The 16,258-nt window shown below is 34.4% G+C and overlaps 1 protein-coding gene across 1 annotated transcript; it reads right to left on the bottom strand.

Moving 5' to 3' along the window:
* Window positions 1–2,888: 2,888 nt before the first annotated feature.
* pex16 (peroxisomal biogenesis factor 16) lies at window positions 2,889–14,462 on the bottom strand. Its single transcript, XM_051134879.1, has 11 exons — window positions 14,234–14,462; window positions 12,754–12,789; window positions 12,569–12,645; window positions 10,993–11,126; window positions 10,200–10,300; window positions 7,635–7,715; window positions 7,408–7,554; window positions 5,861–5,933; window positions 5,642–5,761; window positions 3,837–3,901; window positions 2,889–3,727 (listed from the first exon to the last, which is right to left on the bottom strand). Exons 1-11 carry the CDS (start codon window positions 14,358–14,360, stop codon window positions 3,669–3,671), a joined length of 1,020 nt encoding a protein of 339 aa, XP_050990836.1. The 5' UTR covers window positions 14,361–14,462; the 3' UTR covers window positions 2,889–3,668.
* Between the last annotated feature and the right edge of the window lie 1,796 nt (window positions 14,463–16,258).

Genomic DNA, 16,258 nt, shown 5'->3' with positions numbered 1-16,258 from the left:
GTTCTGGAGGAATTTGGACCACTCTTCTTTTCAACGTTGCACCAGTTTATTGAGGTTTGTGGGCATTTGCTTATGCACAGCTCTCACCACAGTATTTGAGTCAGGATGAGCTCTGGACTTTGACTGGGCTATTGCAACACCTTGATTCTTTTCTTTTCAGCCATTCTGTTGTAGATTTGCTGGTGTGCTTGGGATCATTGTCCTGTTGCAAGACCCAATTTTGGCCCAATATTAGATGTCGGACAAATGCCTTCGCATTTGACTCTAGAATACTTTGATATACAGAGGAGTTCATGGCCAACTCAATGACTGTGAGGTGCTCAGGTCCTGTGGCTACAAAACAAGCCCAAAATGATCAGCCCTCCTCCAGCATGCTTGTCTTTTGGTATGAGGTGTTTGTGTTGATATGCTCTTTAGGTTTTCACCAAACTTGGCGCTGTGCATTATGGCCAAACATCTCCACTTCGGTCTCGTCTGTTCAAAGGACATTATTCTAGAAGACTTGTGTTTTGTTCAGATGTAACTTTGCAGACCTAAACTGTGCTGCATTGTTTTTTTTTATATAGAAGACGCTTTCTTCTGCCAAGTCTTCCAAACATGCCATTTTTGTCCCATATTTTTATAATGATATTGTCATGAACTTTATCATTTAACATGTTAACTGAGGCTTGTAGAGTCTGAGGTGTAGTTCTTGGGTTGTCTGCCATTTCTCAGCTTTACACGGTCTGATCTTGGGGTGAATTTTCTGGGACGTCCACTCCTGAAAGGAGAGGTGTCTGTTTAAATGTCTTCCACTTGTGAATAAACTTCAAATTCTTTGGAAATGGCCATATTACTCTTCTCAGATTGATGGCAGCAACAACTGCTTCTCTAAGATGATTGCTGATGTCTTACCTCCTTGGCAATGTGTTAACACACACCTGAAGGCTCCAGACCAGCAAACTGCCAAAGCTTTTGCGTTTATAGAAGCGCTCAGACTTGCTGATGATCAGTTAATCAAAGGTATTTGATTAGCAGTGCTTGACTGTTATTTACCCTCTTAATTCCAATGTTAACAGTAAGGGTGTCCTAACTTTGTCACACATGGCTTTTCCATTTTGGCTTTATTTTTGTTCAGTAAATAATGACACGGTGCAATTTGTCATGCATTGTTGTTCATCTGAGGTTTTATTTTCGAAATTTTAAGAGCAGCCAAGTACCAGTTTTGTTTTAATGATGTCCTGATTCGGAAAACCATGGAATTCAGTAGGGTGTCCTAACTTTTTCACATGACTGTATATGTCAAAGTCAGACATGCCCCTTTGCCAGCTGTGATGCCTGGTTACTGTTTTAAACCTGGCCCAGGTTTTTAAAATATTTTTGGGTCAGCACACCTTAATAGCTTCAACAATTGATTGGCAATTAAGTTTAGAATATAGTGAATTTAGGCCCAGATTATGCAGAGCTGCAATAGCTGCTAATGGTGGATATTTTGGATATTTTTCTATGTATAAACTGTTTATGTACAATATGTTTTCGTAGTTTGTGTTGTCCCTTATCAGTGCAAAATTCTCACAAATTAAAAAGGATTCATGCCAATATTGTCCAAAAATTTTCTAGGGCGTTGTGTGTGTGTGTATCAATATATATATATATATTGATACACACACACACAACGCCCTAGAAAATCTATCTATAGACCATTTCGCTAGATGTAAACAACACTGGTCCAGAAGCACTTCCTTTTTTTTGTTTTTTATTTTTTTTTTTTTATTTCACATATACAAATACATCTTAAAGGTGCTAATGTAACATTTTCTTCCAGTCAAATGTTATGTTGGTTGTATTTTTTTGTGATGTTTGTGTAAAGTTAAAAAAAAAAAAAGAAACAGGAAGTGTATCGGGACCAGTATGTTTACATCTGATGAAATGGTCTATATATATATATATATATATATATATAGGACACTTTAATTTAATTTAACTTCAAATGTACTTATTTATTTGTCATGAGGAGAATTAAAATTCAATTAATTTAATTTAAATTTAAATTTATTTATTTATTTGCCATGGGGAGAATTAAAATTCAACTAAATAAAAATATTTTTAACCATTTCCAGACAGACAGACAGATAGATAGATAGATTTTTTTGTTTTGGCCCATTCAGCAATGTATCTATAATATATACCTGAAAAAGCATATGTGTTACTTTACATCTATTCATTTGTGTCAATAAAATTATTTAGGAACACCACAAAAGCAAATGCATTTTATCAGGAAATCAATTCTAGGCGTGATTAATGAACTCTATAAAGGTTTAATTGTTTTTGAATTGATTTAGATATTGATCCCTTCCCAACACGGAAGGTAATTTGCTAGTGGTGAAAAGTCTTTAAATTTATTACACTAATTGCATTATATCATGGTTAGACAGATTACATGACTGTTATGTGCAATCTTACAAAAGCACTGGTGGATCCCACAATATATGAACTCAGCATGAAGTGAAAATAGCAAAAGAGAGATGGATTGCAATGGGGAGCTAGTGAATATCTAGGGGCACAATTCAAGAGAGATATCTTTTAACCTCACAGGGATTTATAACGGATAGCTTGGCTGTTCCTAACGCTTTTTTTTTTTGCCTTCCTTTAGGAAGCAGTTTATCATCTTCAGCATTGCTGATACTGTAGTTCAGGGCTTTTTTCATGAGTGTATAAAGTACAGCAGAGCGAGGGGGGGAATCTGAAGGACATACATCACATTTATGTTTAATTCAAACATTGATTTGAAAAGCTGAACGAAAACATTGTGAGATCAGACCTTGAGTTATGGCCCATATGTGTACGAGCAGCTCTTAGCAGCATTATAAATTCTGCTCTCTGATGGAAAACACTTGAGGCATGAGGACTCTTATTATTTAAAGATTTATTAAATGCATAGAGGTATATACAAAACCAATTATCCAATTTCAGCATTTCAATACAGTCATGCTTTTCATTTCTGCTTCAGGTCTTTCAATCAAAATAACAAAGGGTTTTAAAACTCGAAAGAGTTTATTTCACACAGTGAAAAAACAGGCTCATAATGCTCGTTTAAGTACAAAAGTCTCATTGGAGTCCTGTGAAACGATGAGGGACCTTTATATTTGATGCATCATTCTGTTTAATGAGCAATTGTAGCTACAATTAAAAGTATCACATTCAACTTCATCTCAGTCGTGGCACAAAACTTGACAAAACAGAACAAATAAAAACCCAAACATCTGTCTAATTGACTTCATTTCAGCTAGTCAATTATTGTGTTCAATAAAACTATTCTCCTCGGAAATAAACATCTAAATTAAAAGGAAGGCATTCGTGTTGAGATACAGATTATGGGATAGGAGAGCTTGAAGTTTGGCCAAAAGTCATTTGATAACAGATGCTTCTAAGTGCAAAAAATGTGTCAGAAAAAGGCTCAGATGCATAAAATTGCAAAGCTAAAATAGAACGAAAAACCGCATTCTGAAAATCATAAGGCAGCAGTGTACCTGTAACTGCCTGACTGCAAATCTTGTCAATAAATGTGATAATGTTCTGGCACAGGTGTGATTTGAGTCCTCGTGTGTTGCTGTCGCATCCTCTAAATGGTTTCCTTTCATTCTGCTAAAATCTTGGCGGTGCTGACCTGTGAAAGATTCACTTTGACGTCAGCCCCAGTTATAAAAGTAGATCTTCTGCCAAATGGGCAAGTACTCCATCAGTGGACCTGAGAGGACAGGAAAAGAAATCCAGTCAGCACATATCTCGGAGCTTTTCTAAAGCTTTTAGTGTGACAGCATCGAACATCCGTTGGGTGAGATGGATACGGCACTTACGTGCAACCAAACCGACTCCAGGAACATAATCTGCCAAGAAGCGAAGGAGGAAGAGGATCTTCGTCCTGTGAGTGTAAAAGAGACATTAGATCAGGGAATAAAAAGCACCATTATGCAGTAAAAGTGCACATTGTGAAATCTAAACAGATCTGTTATTAAACTCAACTTTTATATTTTCTTGAGAAAATATAGCCGTGTGATGCAGGCCTAGGACTGGATAAGTGGTTGCTAAGCCTGTATCGGATTTTATTATATTTTCCCAATTTTACTGTCTGGCAGGTGCAAAATAAAACTGATTAGCTGAGATTAGTACATCACTTGCTCACCAATGCAGTGAATAGGTGCCATCAGAACGAGAGTCGAAACATCTGATAATCCACACCACTCCAGTCCATCAATTAACATCTTGTGAAGTGAAAAACTTCAAACTGCTGATTCCGGCAGCAACATAATCCATAACAATTCCTCCAGTATTTGCTTAGAAGTGTTTGGTCTGTGAATATTTCTCTCACAACCTTTTCACTGGAGGAAGCAATCATATAGATAGGGGATTTGTATTTTTCAATGGTTTAAAATTAAAAACATCTTGATGGATTTGTTTCTTACAAACATGCAGCTTTTCACAAGACGTTAATTGATGGACTGGAGTGGTTTGGATTACTTGTGATGTTTTTATCAGCTGTTTGGACTCTAATTCTGACGGCACCCATTCACTGCAAAGGATCCATTGGTGAGCAAGTGATTTAATGCTACATTTGTCCAATTCTGTTCCCATTAAAGGAGAAGTTCACTTCCAGAACAAAAAATTACAGATAATTTACTCACCCCCTTGTCATTCAAGATGTTCATTTCTTCAGTTGTAAAGAAATTCTGTTTCTTGAGGAAAACATTTCAGGAATCTTCTACATATAGTGGACTTCAATGGTGCCCGTGAGTTTCAACTTCCAAAATGCAGTTTAAATACAGCTCTAAAGGGCTCTAGACAATTTTCTTTAAAAAAAGAATTACAGTTTATATACTTTTTAACCTCAAATTGCTTGTCTTGTCTAGCTCTGCGATGTGCATGTGTACTGTGTGTGATCCGGGTCAATACAGTTAAGGTATGTCAAAAAACTCCCATCTCATTTTCTCCTCCAACTTCAAAATTGTCCTACATCGCTGTTTTACCTTTTTTGTAAAGCGTGTTTGACCCTCCTTGCGCGTTCACTTTGTAAACACTGGGGCAGTACTTCTGTAGCGATGTAGGATGATTTTGAAATTGGAGGAGAAAATGAAATGGGAGTTTTTCGACATACCCTAACTGTATTGACCCGGATTACACATCGCAGAGCTAGACAAAATGAGCATTTAAGTTTAAAAAGTATATAAATTGTAATCGTTTCACTTGATAAGACCCTTCTTCCTTGTCTGGGATCGGATAGAGCCCTTTGAAGCTGCATTTAAACTACATTTTGGAAGTTCAAACTCTGGGGCACCATAGAAATCCACTATATGGAGAACATTCCTTAAATGTTTTCCTCAAGAAACATAATTTCTTATCGACTGAAGAAAGAAAGACATCAATATCTTGGATGACAAGGGGGTGAGTGCTGTAACTTATATGTAAATTTTTGTTCTGGAAGTGAACTTCTCCTTTAAGAAACAAACTGATCTATGTCTTGGATAGACTGAGAGTAAGTACATTTTAATTCATTTTTTAATTTTGCATAAAATATTTCTTTAAGTATTTGAATAATACACTATCAGAAGTGCATCACATGAGAAGTCTAGACTAATGCAACAGATGCAGCAAAAGAGACACTGACTCAGAGTATCGGTCATAGAAGGGAGAGCGGAGCAGGTAGTAGCAGAGCAGGAAGGCCCGTCTCCTCATCTCAGCCCTTTCTCTGCGGTTCAGCGTCTTGATGTCGCTCAACAGACTGAAACTGGACAGAAAACAGCATCAGACTGAACTTTCTTTAAACCTTCAAAGACAGACTGAGAAAGACAGCCAGAGTGAACGAGAGATGCAAAGCACTCTGTACCTGGTTATCTCTAAGAGACCAGAGATGATCCAGGGTTTCCAGGAACGTTTTCCGCAAATCCCAAGACTGGCCACTTACAAATGTTAAGGATGATGGATGACAAACTGTCAAAACATTAAAATAAATTTAATCATCACTGCAAAAAATAAAAAAATAAATATTTTAATAAATCCAGATTAATCTTTTTTTTCCCATTAAAAATAAACCAACTTGGGCTGAGTATCACTAACATCTTAATCATACAATATAAATCACAATGCACTAACTTTTAAAGTATTAACTGCAAAAATAAATAAATAAATAAATGTTGGATTACTGCATAAAAAAAGGAAAAAAGTATTTGCCAATTGGGAATAAAAAATAACTTAAACTGAGTTATATTCTCTAAAATAAGCAGCTCTGCTTCTCAAGTAAATTAATCTTGTTTATAGTATGTTCAGATATTTTTGTAACACTTTACAATAAGGTTTCATTAGGTTATAATTAGTTTCTTCAACTACTTTAACATGAACTAAAAATTAACAATACTTCTACAGCATTTATTAATCTTAGTTAATGTTAATTTCAACATTTACTACTACTACTACTACTACTACATTACTACTAATAATTACTACTACATTATTAAAACCACAAGTTGTGTTTGTTAACATTACTTAATGCACTGAACTAACATAAACAATGAACAACGTTAACAAAGATTAATAAATACTGTAATAAATGTTTTGTTAAAAGCATGTTTATGTTAGGTAATACATTAACTAATGTTAACAAATGACGTCTTACTGTAAATGTTACTGATTTCTTTTTAATCTAAATTCTATTAAATGTGCACACACCAAGGAAACTTCTAAGGAGGTTTCAAGATGATTTAAACATTTCAATATAAAATAAGCATCAAAATAAGCAAAAACTCAAATCCAAGCCATTTCTTATATTAATTCACACCCTCAACAACTGTCTTGGAAATCCTGGATATACTGTATGAGGTAGCCCAATTTTTGTGTGATTTAAAGGCCTGGAAAGGTCCTATAAATTACTGAAATTTAAAACTTCTAGGGGATTTTATAATGAACCTACATTTTGGCATCATTACAAAACTCCACAATCTTTTATTGGGTAGAAATTAAAAACCCTTATCCTTAATCCTTATTCAGTAAATCACGATTGAAGAAGCCATATAAATTCACAGGCTTAAAACTGGGAACCTTGAAAAACATTCAGCTTATATAACTTCAGGAATCATAATTTTTTTTTTTTTTTATTACAAAAACTAGAAGCGTTGACCTTCAAATATTGTTTTAGACAAGAGGAGGCCTTGGAGACAAAATGATTGCGAACCACTGCATCCAGAGCATCCTTTTTTTTTTTTTTTTTGGTAATTTTTAGAGTTTTTTGACCATGTTGTGAGGGAAAAATATGTAGTCAATCACATAAAATGTCACTTGAGCTTTCAGATTATTCCTAGACCTTTGGGAATAAATGAACTATTTTGTCTCTCCACTGTTGTGAAAGCTGTCATAAAACTGAATTAGCAGTAAGGATACAATGAACAAGCGGTCTTGCGATGTACAGGGACTCTGCAATGGTTTCCTGCAGACCGAGAGGCGTGGGGCTCGAGTGAAGCTCCTCTTCTCGATTCCTACTTTTGTTTTTCCGAGGGAGACCCCAAAGGCGAGACTGCAATGATGGTGCTAGGGAAAAAACATACACAATCCAACTTTCCATTGACACAGATCTTTTTGATACACTGGGTTGAACTGTCAGGTCTTACCACTTCCCAGTGGTCTCACCACTCTTCCTGAACGCTGGCCTACGAAAGAAGTGTCCTCCTCATCTTCTTCTCCATTGTTCTCTGTGCAACAGATCACTGTATGAGCGGTGCAGAAGACACATAAAACCCACAGCACATTGACTGCAGGAACAGACAGTTTCTTTTAAGTCTCCCGGTCTTAGGCTCAAGGGCACACCGCAGAAGCTCGACGGGCTCTGGCTCAAATGAACTACACAATCACAGCTTATCTGTACAGGCCATACACTGTACTTATTGTCTCACACACTGTTTATTTATTGTCACCAGTAGAAGTGTTTTTGTACTTATTGCTGTGCGTTAATTGTTTGTTGTGACTGTGCTAAATGTCCTGAATTGTGGTTTCCAGGGACACTTCAGTTCGTTTTGTTTCCTGTCACGCAGCGGCAAAACAGCAATAAATTATCTTTGACTTCTGAGTGTGCAACCTTTGTGTTAGTATAACTTCCCTTTATGCATTTTGCAGACTTTTCACTTACATTGTATTGAAGGTGTACATTTTATTACTTCTTGCATTCTTTGGGAAACAAACCCATGACATTGGCCTTGCTAGCACCATGGTTTACTGTTTGAGCTCCAGGAACACTTAGTAGCAAAGATCATTGCAGGTGAGTGACTTTATCAATGAAAAATCTAGTTTTAAATAATCAACTTAATTACCCACAGAGTTTTTCACTAAACAAACACATGGATTAATTTTATTTAATAACTTAAATCATATGTATATAAATTAATATGCATATAACACAGTGCTTTTGTCAACTGGAAATTCACACAATGTGGTGTAATTTCATATTGCCAGCAATATCATGAATAAAAATAAATACAATTACCTACAGCAGTGGTTCTCAGCTGTTTCCTCTGATAATTCTGCTGTAATTACGACTATTCTGCTTGCTTTCAAAAAACAGAAATTTGGAGTCCTGATATATTAAAATAATTAACCATGATTCATTTTGTGATTACAGATGATTCAAGATTTGGACTCTGTATATTCTTTAATAACAACAGTTACAAATAAATGAGTTTTTAGCATTTTAATTGAGTTAGATTTAAAAAAACATTTTAAGTCATTTTAAGTTTACTGAGGTCAAACATATACATATCTATCTATCTATCTATCTATCTATCTATCTATATATATATATATATATATATATGGTGCCTTACGAAAGTATTATTTTTTTCATGTTTTGTTATGTTGCAGCTTTATGTTAAACTGCTATAATTAATTTTTTCCAAAGCAAAGGTTTGTAACAGCTTTGCAAATTTCTTAAAAAAAAAAAAACTGAAATTATCCCATTGCGTAGGTATTCAAACCCTTTTCTGGGACGCTTAAAATTTAGCTCAGGAGCATTCATATCACTTGTTGATATTACTACACTTTGAGTGGTGTTAACCTGTGGCAAAGTCACTTGAATGAGTATGATTGTATGATCTGGAAAGGCACTGGGGAAGAGTGGAGAAAACTCAGCTGCATTGAAGTTTCACAGAAGCATGTAATCTAGGTTACCCTTAATGGAACAAGTTTAAAACAACCAGGACCCATCCTAAAGCTGGCCTCCTGGCCAAACTGAGCAATTGATGAAGAAGGACCTTGGTTAGACTGGTGACTAAGAAGCTGAGGGTCACTCTAGTTAAGCCCCAAGATCATATATGCAGATGGAAGAAATTTACAGAAGGACAAACATCACTGCAACACTCTACCGATCCGGTCTTTCTTTCTTCTCCTCAGTGAAGATACATGAAAACCCACTTTGCACCAGAGCCTAAAGGACTCTCAGATTGTGAGAAATGAGATTCTCTGGTCTGATGAACCTCAATTCCAAGCATCATGTTTGAAGGAAACCAGGCACTGCTCATCACCTGCACAGTAGCATTTCAACAGTAAAGTGTGCTGGTAGCAGCCTCATGTTGTTGGGCTGTTTTTTGCCGCAGGGACTGAGGAACTCATTAGAGTAGAAGAAAAGCTCAATGCACCAAAATATAAAGCCTCTCAGCCCAGAGCATTCAAAACCTCAGACTGGGCAGAAGGTTCACCTTCCAACAGGACAATGAGCCTAAACACACAGCAAGAGTGGCTTATAGACAACTTTGTGAATGTCCTTGAGTGGCCCAGACACAGCCTGAGCTTGAACACAATCAAAAATTTCTGGAAAAACCTGAAAATGTGCATCTGGCCCCATCCAAGCTGACAGAGCTTGAGAGGTGAAGTGGTGAGGTGAAGAATGGCAGATAATTGCCAAATGCAGACGTGCAAAACTTGTTGCATCATACTTGAGGCTGTAAACGTGCTTCAACTAAGTACCGAGTTAAGTGTATGAATACTTATGCAATGTACTTATTTCAGTGTTTTACTTTTAATAAATTTGCGAATTTGTTTTGTGCTTTGTCAGTTTGTTCTTGCAAATAAAAATGCATTTTCAGACAAGGCTTTAAGTCAACATTCCATTGTTTGTTTTCTATTTATTTTTGCAAATCTGTTTTGAAATATTAATACACTTGTGATTCTTGTCTATGACATCTCACCTTGACTGCCGAGCTGAGAATCTCTATCCAGTGGAATTATAGGTGGTGACGTCTGGATGCCTGATTTGTACCAGAAAAGCAGGAGACAACGCAGGATCGCTCTGAAACACAGCAGAGAATGGAGAAATGGGAGGCCATATATTAGAATAAAGCAATTATTATCAGATTAACTGAACATGACAATTGCGTCAGTGAAAAAGCCATAGCAGAGGAGAAGATTTGTGGAAAATAACTTCAAATTTTGCATTTTTTAAACAAAGCTATTGTATGGCTTCAAAAATCTTAGAAAATGATGCAGTCATATGGACTATTTTTATAGTACTTTAATGCCCCCATTTACTTTCGCTGTATAGAAAAGAGCACCCGGAACATTCTGCTAAACATGTCCTTCATGTCCCACAAAATAAAGCCATATAGGTTTGAAATGACATGAGGATGTGCAAATGGTGATAATATTCTCTTGGTAAACTATCCTTAAAGGAGAAGTCCACTTCCAGAACACTAACCGATCGTTACGCTAGATAAGACCCTTCTTTCTCGGCTGGGATCCTTTACAACCGCATTTGGGATCGTTTGAAGCCGCATTTAAACTGCACTTTGGAAGTTCAAACTCGGGGCACCATAGCAGTCCATTATATGGGGAAAAATGATGAATGTTTTCCTCAAAAAACAATTTCTTTATGACTGAAGAAAGAAAGACATGAGTACATTATAATTATAATAAATTTGTAACTTGTTGTTCTGGAAGTGGACTTCTCCTTTAAGTATAATGCCTCTGAAACAGGGCCCTTACTTGGCAATCTGAATAAGAACAATAACTAGCCAACGTCCAGCTTGTCCCCACAGCTTTGCAGCCCCCATCTCAGTGAAAACCTCCACATACTCCAGTACAGACAGCCAGGTTAACAGCCTCTGTTGAGATAGACACTACACACACACACACACACACACACACACACACACACACACACACACACACACACACACACACACACACACAAAACATTAAATCAGGAACACAGAGAAATGTTGAATATTTTTGAATGTTTCATTCAACATTAAAAAAGGTTAGCTGTACTGTAATCTCAGTCTCAGAGTGAATTCAAATAAATTATACAGCACTGCATCTTGAGGAAAAAAAAAAAATTAATTTAGTTAAAAATATCAATAAAAACATTACATTATGTGCATTACTTTCACAAATATATATATATATATATATATATATATATATATTGGTCTAAATGGTGGTTAAATAAGTTGCAATAAGGACTAGATTTCATGCCGTTCAGTCTGGCTGAAGACTAGCTGAACTATCATAAACTCAATATAAAGTCAAACAGCCTCCGAGGAGGTCCATTAAGGTCACGACTCAAATGCCCATGGCTGTAAACGCAAACTCATTCCTCCTGTCCCCATGGCTGAGCCGCTGTGAAAGTAGCTCTGTCTTTAAAAGCATTTATTCGTGACAATGCAACCTGCAAAGATAAATATGTCTCTCAAGTACAAACATAAAGGGAAAAAAAACAATAAAAGAGCTTAGTAAACTGTGCTTGCTCCCAAAAACGAGTGCGTTTGTCTGCAGGGGTCAGACGTATTTTTCACATGCTGCCCATTTCAAAACTGTTTTGAGCAATATCAGGCTGTCATCAGCGGAGCAAAAAGATGGGTAACAACAAGTCTATTGCAGAACAGTGACAGAGTTGGAGCAAAATAAATTCTTTGACAATGTGCAGGCAAAGAAAGCAGCAGCCTGTGACTTTGAACACTTAAAGCTTGCCACAACTTTGAATCTCCTCTCTTGAAGCAGTAACAGACTGTGCTGTTCTAAAGTTTCACCACAGAGAACTCTCATTCGTAGACAATTTTATGGTAGTTGCCATGCCAACTGCAAATGCACATATCAGTGCTTATACAAGTGTGATGATAAAGTAGGGAAAAAAGAGAAAATGTATCAGAATGGGTCATTTTATGGAAAACCAAAGTTTCCTGGATCCTTAGATAACAGATAAAAGAGTTTGATGTACCATGACAACATAATGTACTGTAACTGTCAGAACTCTCCAGTTCAAAAAGAGCATTTAAAACACTTAAAGCAAATTTTCTAACGTCAAAGACCAATTGAAGATTACTTTTAACTAAGTCCCTAATCATTTCATTCTGACTAATTGTTTTCATAATGCAGTACAGATATACAGTAATGCAGTTTTGTGCGAAAGGATCATTTAATGTGCGATAACACTGTTTCCTAAACGCACGACAGCATAAAAATGCAAATCGGGAGGTGGAAAATGAAACAAAAACATTTACTAGCAAGATGAAAATGGTTAATAATTTATAATACAATCCCTTTAAGGGACGTGCATTACCACAGGCAATGTCCGAGAGAGATTCTTCCTCAGGATACCATCGTTCAGCAGCACTAGAAGGTTAGATGCTGAGTAGACTGCAAATCAAAGTGAGAAACTTACAATTTACAACAGAATTCATAAAGAGACTTGCTCTTAGAGCAATATTAATCCAAAAGAAGATGATATAAAGCAGTGAATCCTACCCAACTCCGAGATTTCATGAGAGTCTGAGAAGCGACCTGTCATGAAAAAAAGTCACAATTTTATATCATCAAAATGATGAAAGCATTACAAAGTGCAAAAGAGGAAAATTTCACCAAAACCTGTGTGCGTCTAGAACTAGAATCTAAAGGTTGGTTACTTTGAAGAGCTTATTTACAAAAAAAAATTAAATACAGTAGATTTGCGTTACATTTTAATCAGTGCATAGAAAACGAAACTAAAAAGTCTGGACTTTAAAAGGTATTTATTAAATTAAAAAAAATCCTTAAAAATATTTCATAAATATTATATTATTATATTATTATTTTAAATAAAAATGATGACTGCATTGATAAGTCAATGTAAAGTTTCCATACTTCCGTTTATTTTATAGTTTTGAAGACTTTTATTCTAAAATGTGAATACAGTACACTCTTAAAAAGTCTAGTTAAGGACAACACACTACTGTGCTTGCATCAGTTACACAAAATTTGGGTTTTCATTTATAAAAAATTAAGTCTGGATAGTGCATTTTTATGACTGTGTTCAAAAATAGGAGTGACAGTTAAAGGGTTAAAATAGTCCACACAAAAAATAACACATCCTTTTTGAGAGTGCAGCTAATAATAAAAATGAGTAGGTGTATCCAAACTAATAAATAACTTATTGGAGTATGTGTTTGAAAGCATATGGAGTCCTTTCATTAATTATATTAAAGATTTGGATTTAACGGATGAAGAAGTGGATGACTAATCTTTATGGACAAAAGCAGTTCCGACCACATAGACTGATAAAATCTTTAACATACTTGTTTCATTTTGTATTCAGTATGATTATAAAAGCAAACTTTGAATAGATTACCATGGGCTAAAACAGGAGTAACATTCTTGTTCAGTGTTGTTGTGTTTTTCTTTTTGTTCTTGTTTTGTTTGTTTTATTTTGATTTATTCCTCTAGAGTAAATGCAGCAATCTTGTGGTTGTATGGTATATGGAAAAATGTACGATTGTAAATTGCTGTATTTCAAAGTGTTTAAAAAATGAAAATAACATAAAAATATTGTGGAAAAATAAAAATAAAAAATAAGTTATTGTACAATAAACGCGTTGGCTTGACAAGTCAAACAGTGACAGCCATGTTCCACATAGTGGCATGCTAAACTTTATCTAAACTACTGAAACAACATTTTCTACATTTTATAATCCCATGTTAATTAGGCTACATAAAACATTTGTACTTGTATAAACGTATTTATGTAAACAGCAACAATAATGCATCCAAAATCCACCTCCCGCATACATTTGACACATTTTAATGCTGTTGGAAGAAAACAAGTAACTAACGTTAGATACAGAAGATAACAATATAATACATACATTTGCATACTGAATAACCATACATCTAACTTCAGTCTTGCACGACACTGTTATATAAGCTATTAGCGAGTGTGTTTACTTTCACTTTGACATGCAGAGTCTCTCACCTGCGATCAGGTAACTCAGCGCTCGCACTGCGCTCTCCAAATGAGACGCGGCTGCCGGGTTCGACTTCACATACTCCTCATAACGCTCATAAATACGACTTAATTTATCCATGTGGAGCACCGACATCACAATCAAATGAATTACTTTGCTATCACACACACCACATCACAGAAAACACAGGGAGACGGACACTTCCGCATATACAGACGTCTTCCTCTGACGCCACTTCCTGTACAGCGACCACGCGCGGCATTTAAAGTCGTAGTAACCTGTTTTTAACCTGTGCGCTAAGTATGTTAATATACCCGCAGAAAGGTGTCCGTTGGCATTCAGATACTCAGGAACACTTCAAAATATGTGAATCATGTCAAGAGATTCACTCTGAAACAGCAGGAGACATAACCATTACAAACTGAAGGGAAGGAGACGCTTCTCCAGCTCAAGCTTTTCCTTCAGAGAATGGTAACTATGCACAATGGATACAGATTACACAGCAGTTTATCGTGTGATCCTAAGTGCTGATGAATATGCATATGTGTGGATATATAATATGGGGCGACAAACAGGAAATAATTCTATAAAGTCTGAATATATAAATGTAAACTGAGAATATACAGAAGTAGATCTGAATATATACTTGTAAGTCTGAATATGTAGAAGCGAATCAGAATATATAAATAAAAATCAGAATATATACTTGTAAGTCTGAATATATAGAATTAAATCAGAATACATATTTAAAAATCTGAATATATAAATGTAAACTGAGAATATATAGAAGTAAATATGAATATATTGTTGTAAGTCTGAATATGTAGAAGCGAATCAGAATATATAAATAAAAATCAGAATATATACTTGTAAGTCTGAATATATATAATTAAATCATAATATATATTTAAAAATCTGAATATATAAATGTAACTCAGAACACATAAATACAAATCTGAATATATAAATGTAAACTGAGAATATATAGAAGTAAATCTGAATATATACTTGTAAGTCTGAATATGTAGAAGTGAATCAGAATATATAAATAAAAATCAGAATATATACTTGTAAGTCTGAATATATAGAATTAAATCAGAATATATATTTAAAAATCTGAATATATAAATGTAAACTCAGAATATATAGAAGTAAATATGAATATATTGTTGTAAGTCTGAATATGTAGAAGTGAATGAGAATATATAAATGCAAACCAGAATATATAAATAAAAATCAGAATATATAGTTGTAAGTCTGAATATATAGAAATAAATCAGAATATATATTTAAAAATCTGAATATATAAATATAACTCAGGATACATAAATACAAACCTGAATATATAAATGTAAACTGAGAAAATAGATAAGTAAATCTGAATATATTGTTGTAAGTCTGAATATGTAGAAGTGAATGAGAATATATAAATGCAAACCAGAATATATAAATAAAAATCAGAATATATAGTTGTAAGTCTGAATATATAGAAATAAATCAGAATATATATTTAAAAATCTGAATATATAAATGTAACTCAAAATACATAAATACAAATCTGAATATATAAATGTAAACTGAGAATATATAGTAGTAAATCAGAATATATACTTGTAAGTCTGAATATATAAAATTAAATCAGAATATGTATTTTAAAATCTGAATATATAAATGTAACTCAGAATACATAAATACAAATCTGAATATATAAATGTAACAGAATATATAGTTGTAAGTCTGAATATATAGAAATAAATCAGAATATATATTTAAAACTCTGAATATATAAATGTAACTCAAAATACATAAATACAAATCTGAATATATAAATGTAAACTGAGAATATATAGTAGTAAATCTGAATATATTGTTGTAAGTCTGAATATGTAAAAGTGAATCAGAATATATAAATGCAAACCAGAATATATAAATAAAAATCAGAATATATACTTGTAAGTCTGAATATATAGAATTAAATCAGAATATGTATTTTAAAATCTGAATATATAAATGTAACTCAGAATACATAAATA

The sequence above is a fragment of the Labeo rohita genome, chromosome 18 (assembly GCF_022985175.1).
Source record: "Labeo rohita strain BAU-BD-2019 chromosome 18, IGBB_LRoh.1.0, whole genome shotgun sequence".
NCBI classification, from domain to species: Eukaryota; Metazoa; Chordata; class Actinopteri; order Cypriniformes; family Cyprinidae; genus Labeo; species Labeo rohita.
This window is presented reverse-complemented; position numbering and strand designations above follow the sequence as displayed.

Bases quoted from the DNA above. Each gene is read 5' to 3' on its own strand.
- pex16 (XM_051134879.1), bottom strand. From the start codon at position 14,360: ATGTCGGTGCTCCACATGGATAAATTAAGTCGTATTTATGAGCGTTAT. The intron at 5,934-7,407 runs GTATCCTTACTG...AACATTTGTAAG, and splicing joins CGCAAGACCGCTTGTTCATT to TGGCCAGTCTTGGGATTTGC. The intron at 3,902-5,641 runs GTCAGTGTCTCT...TTACACTCACAG, and splicing joins TTCTATGACCGATACTCTGA to GACGAAGATCCTCTTCCTCC.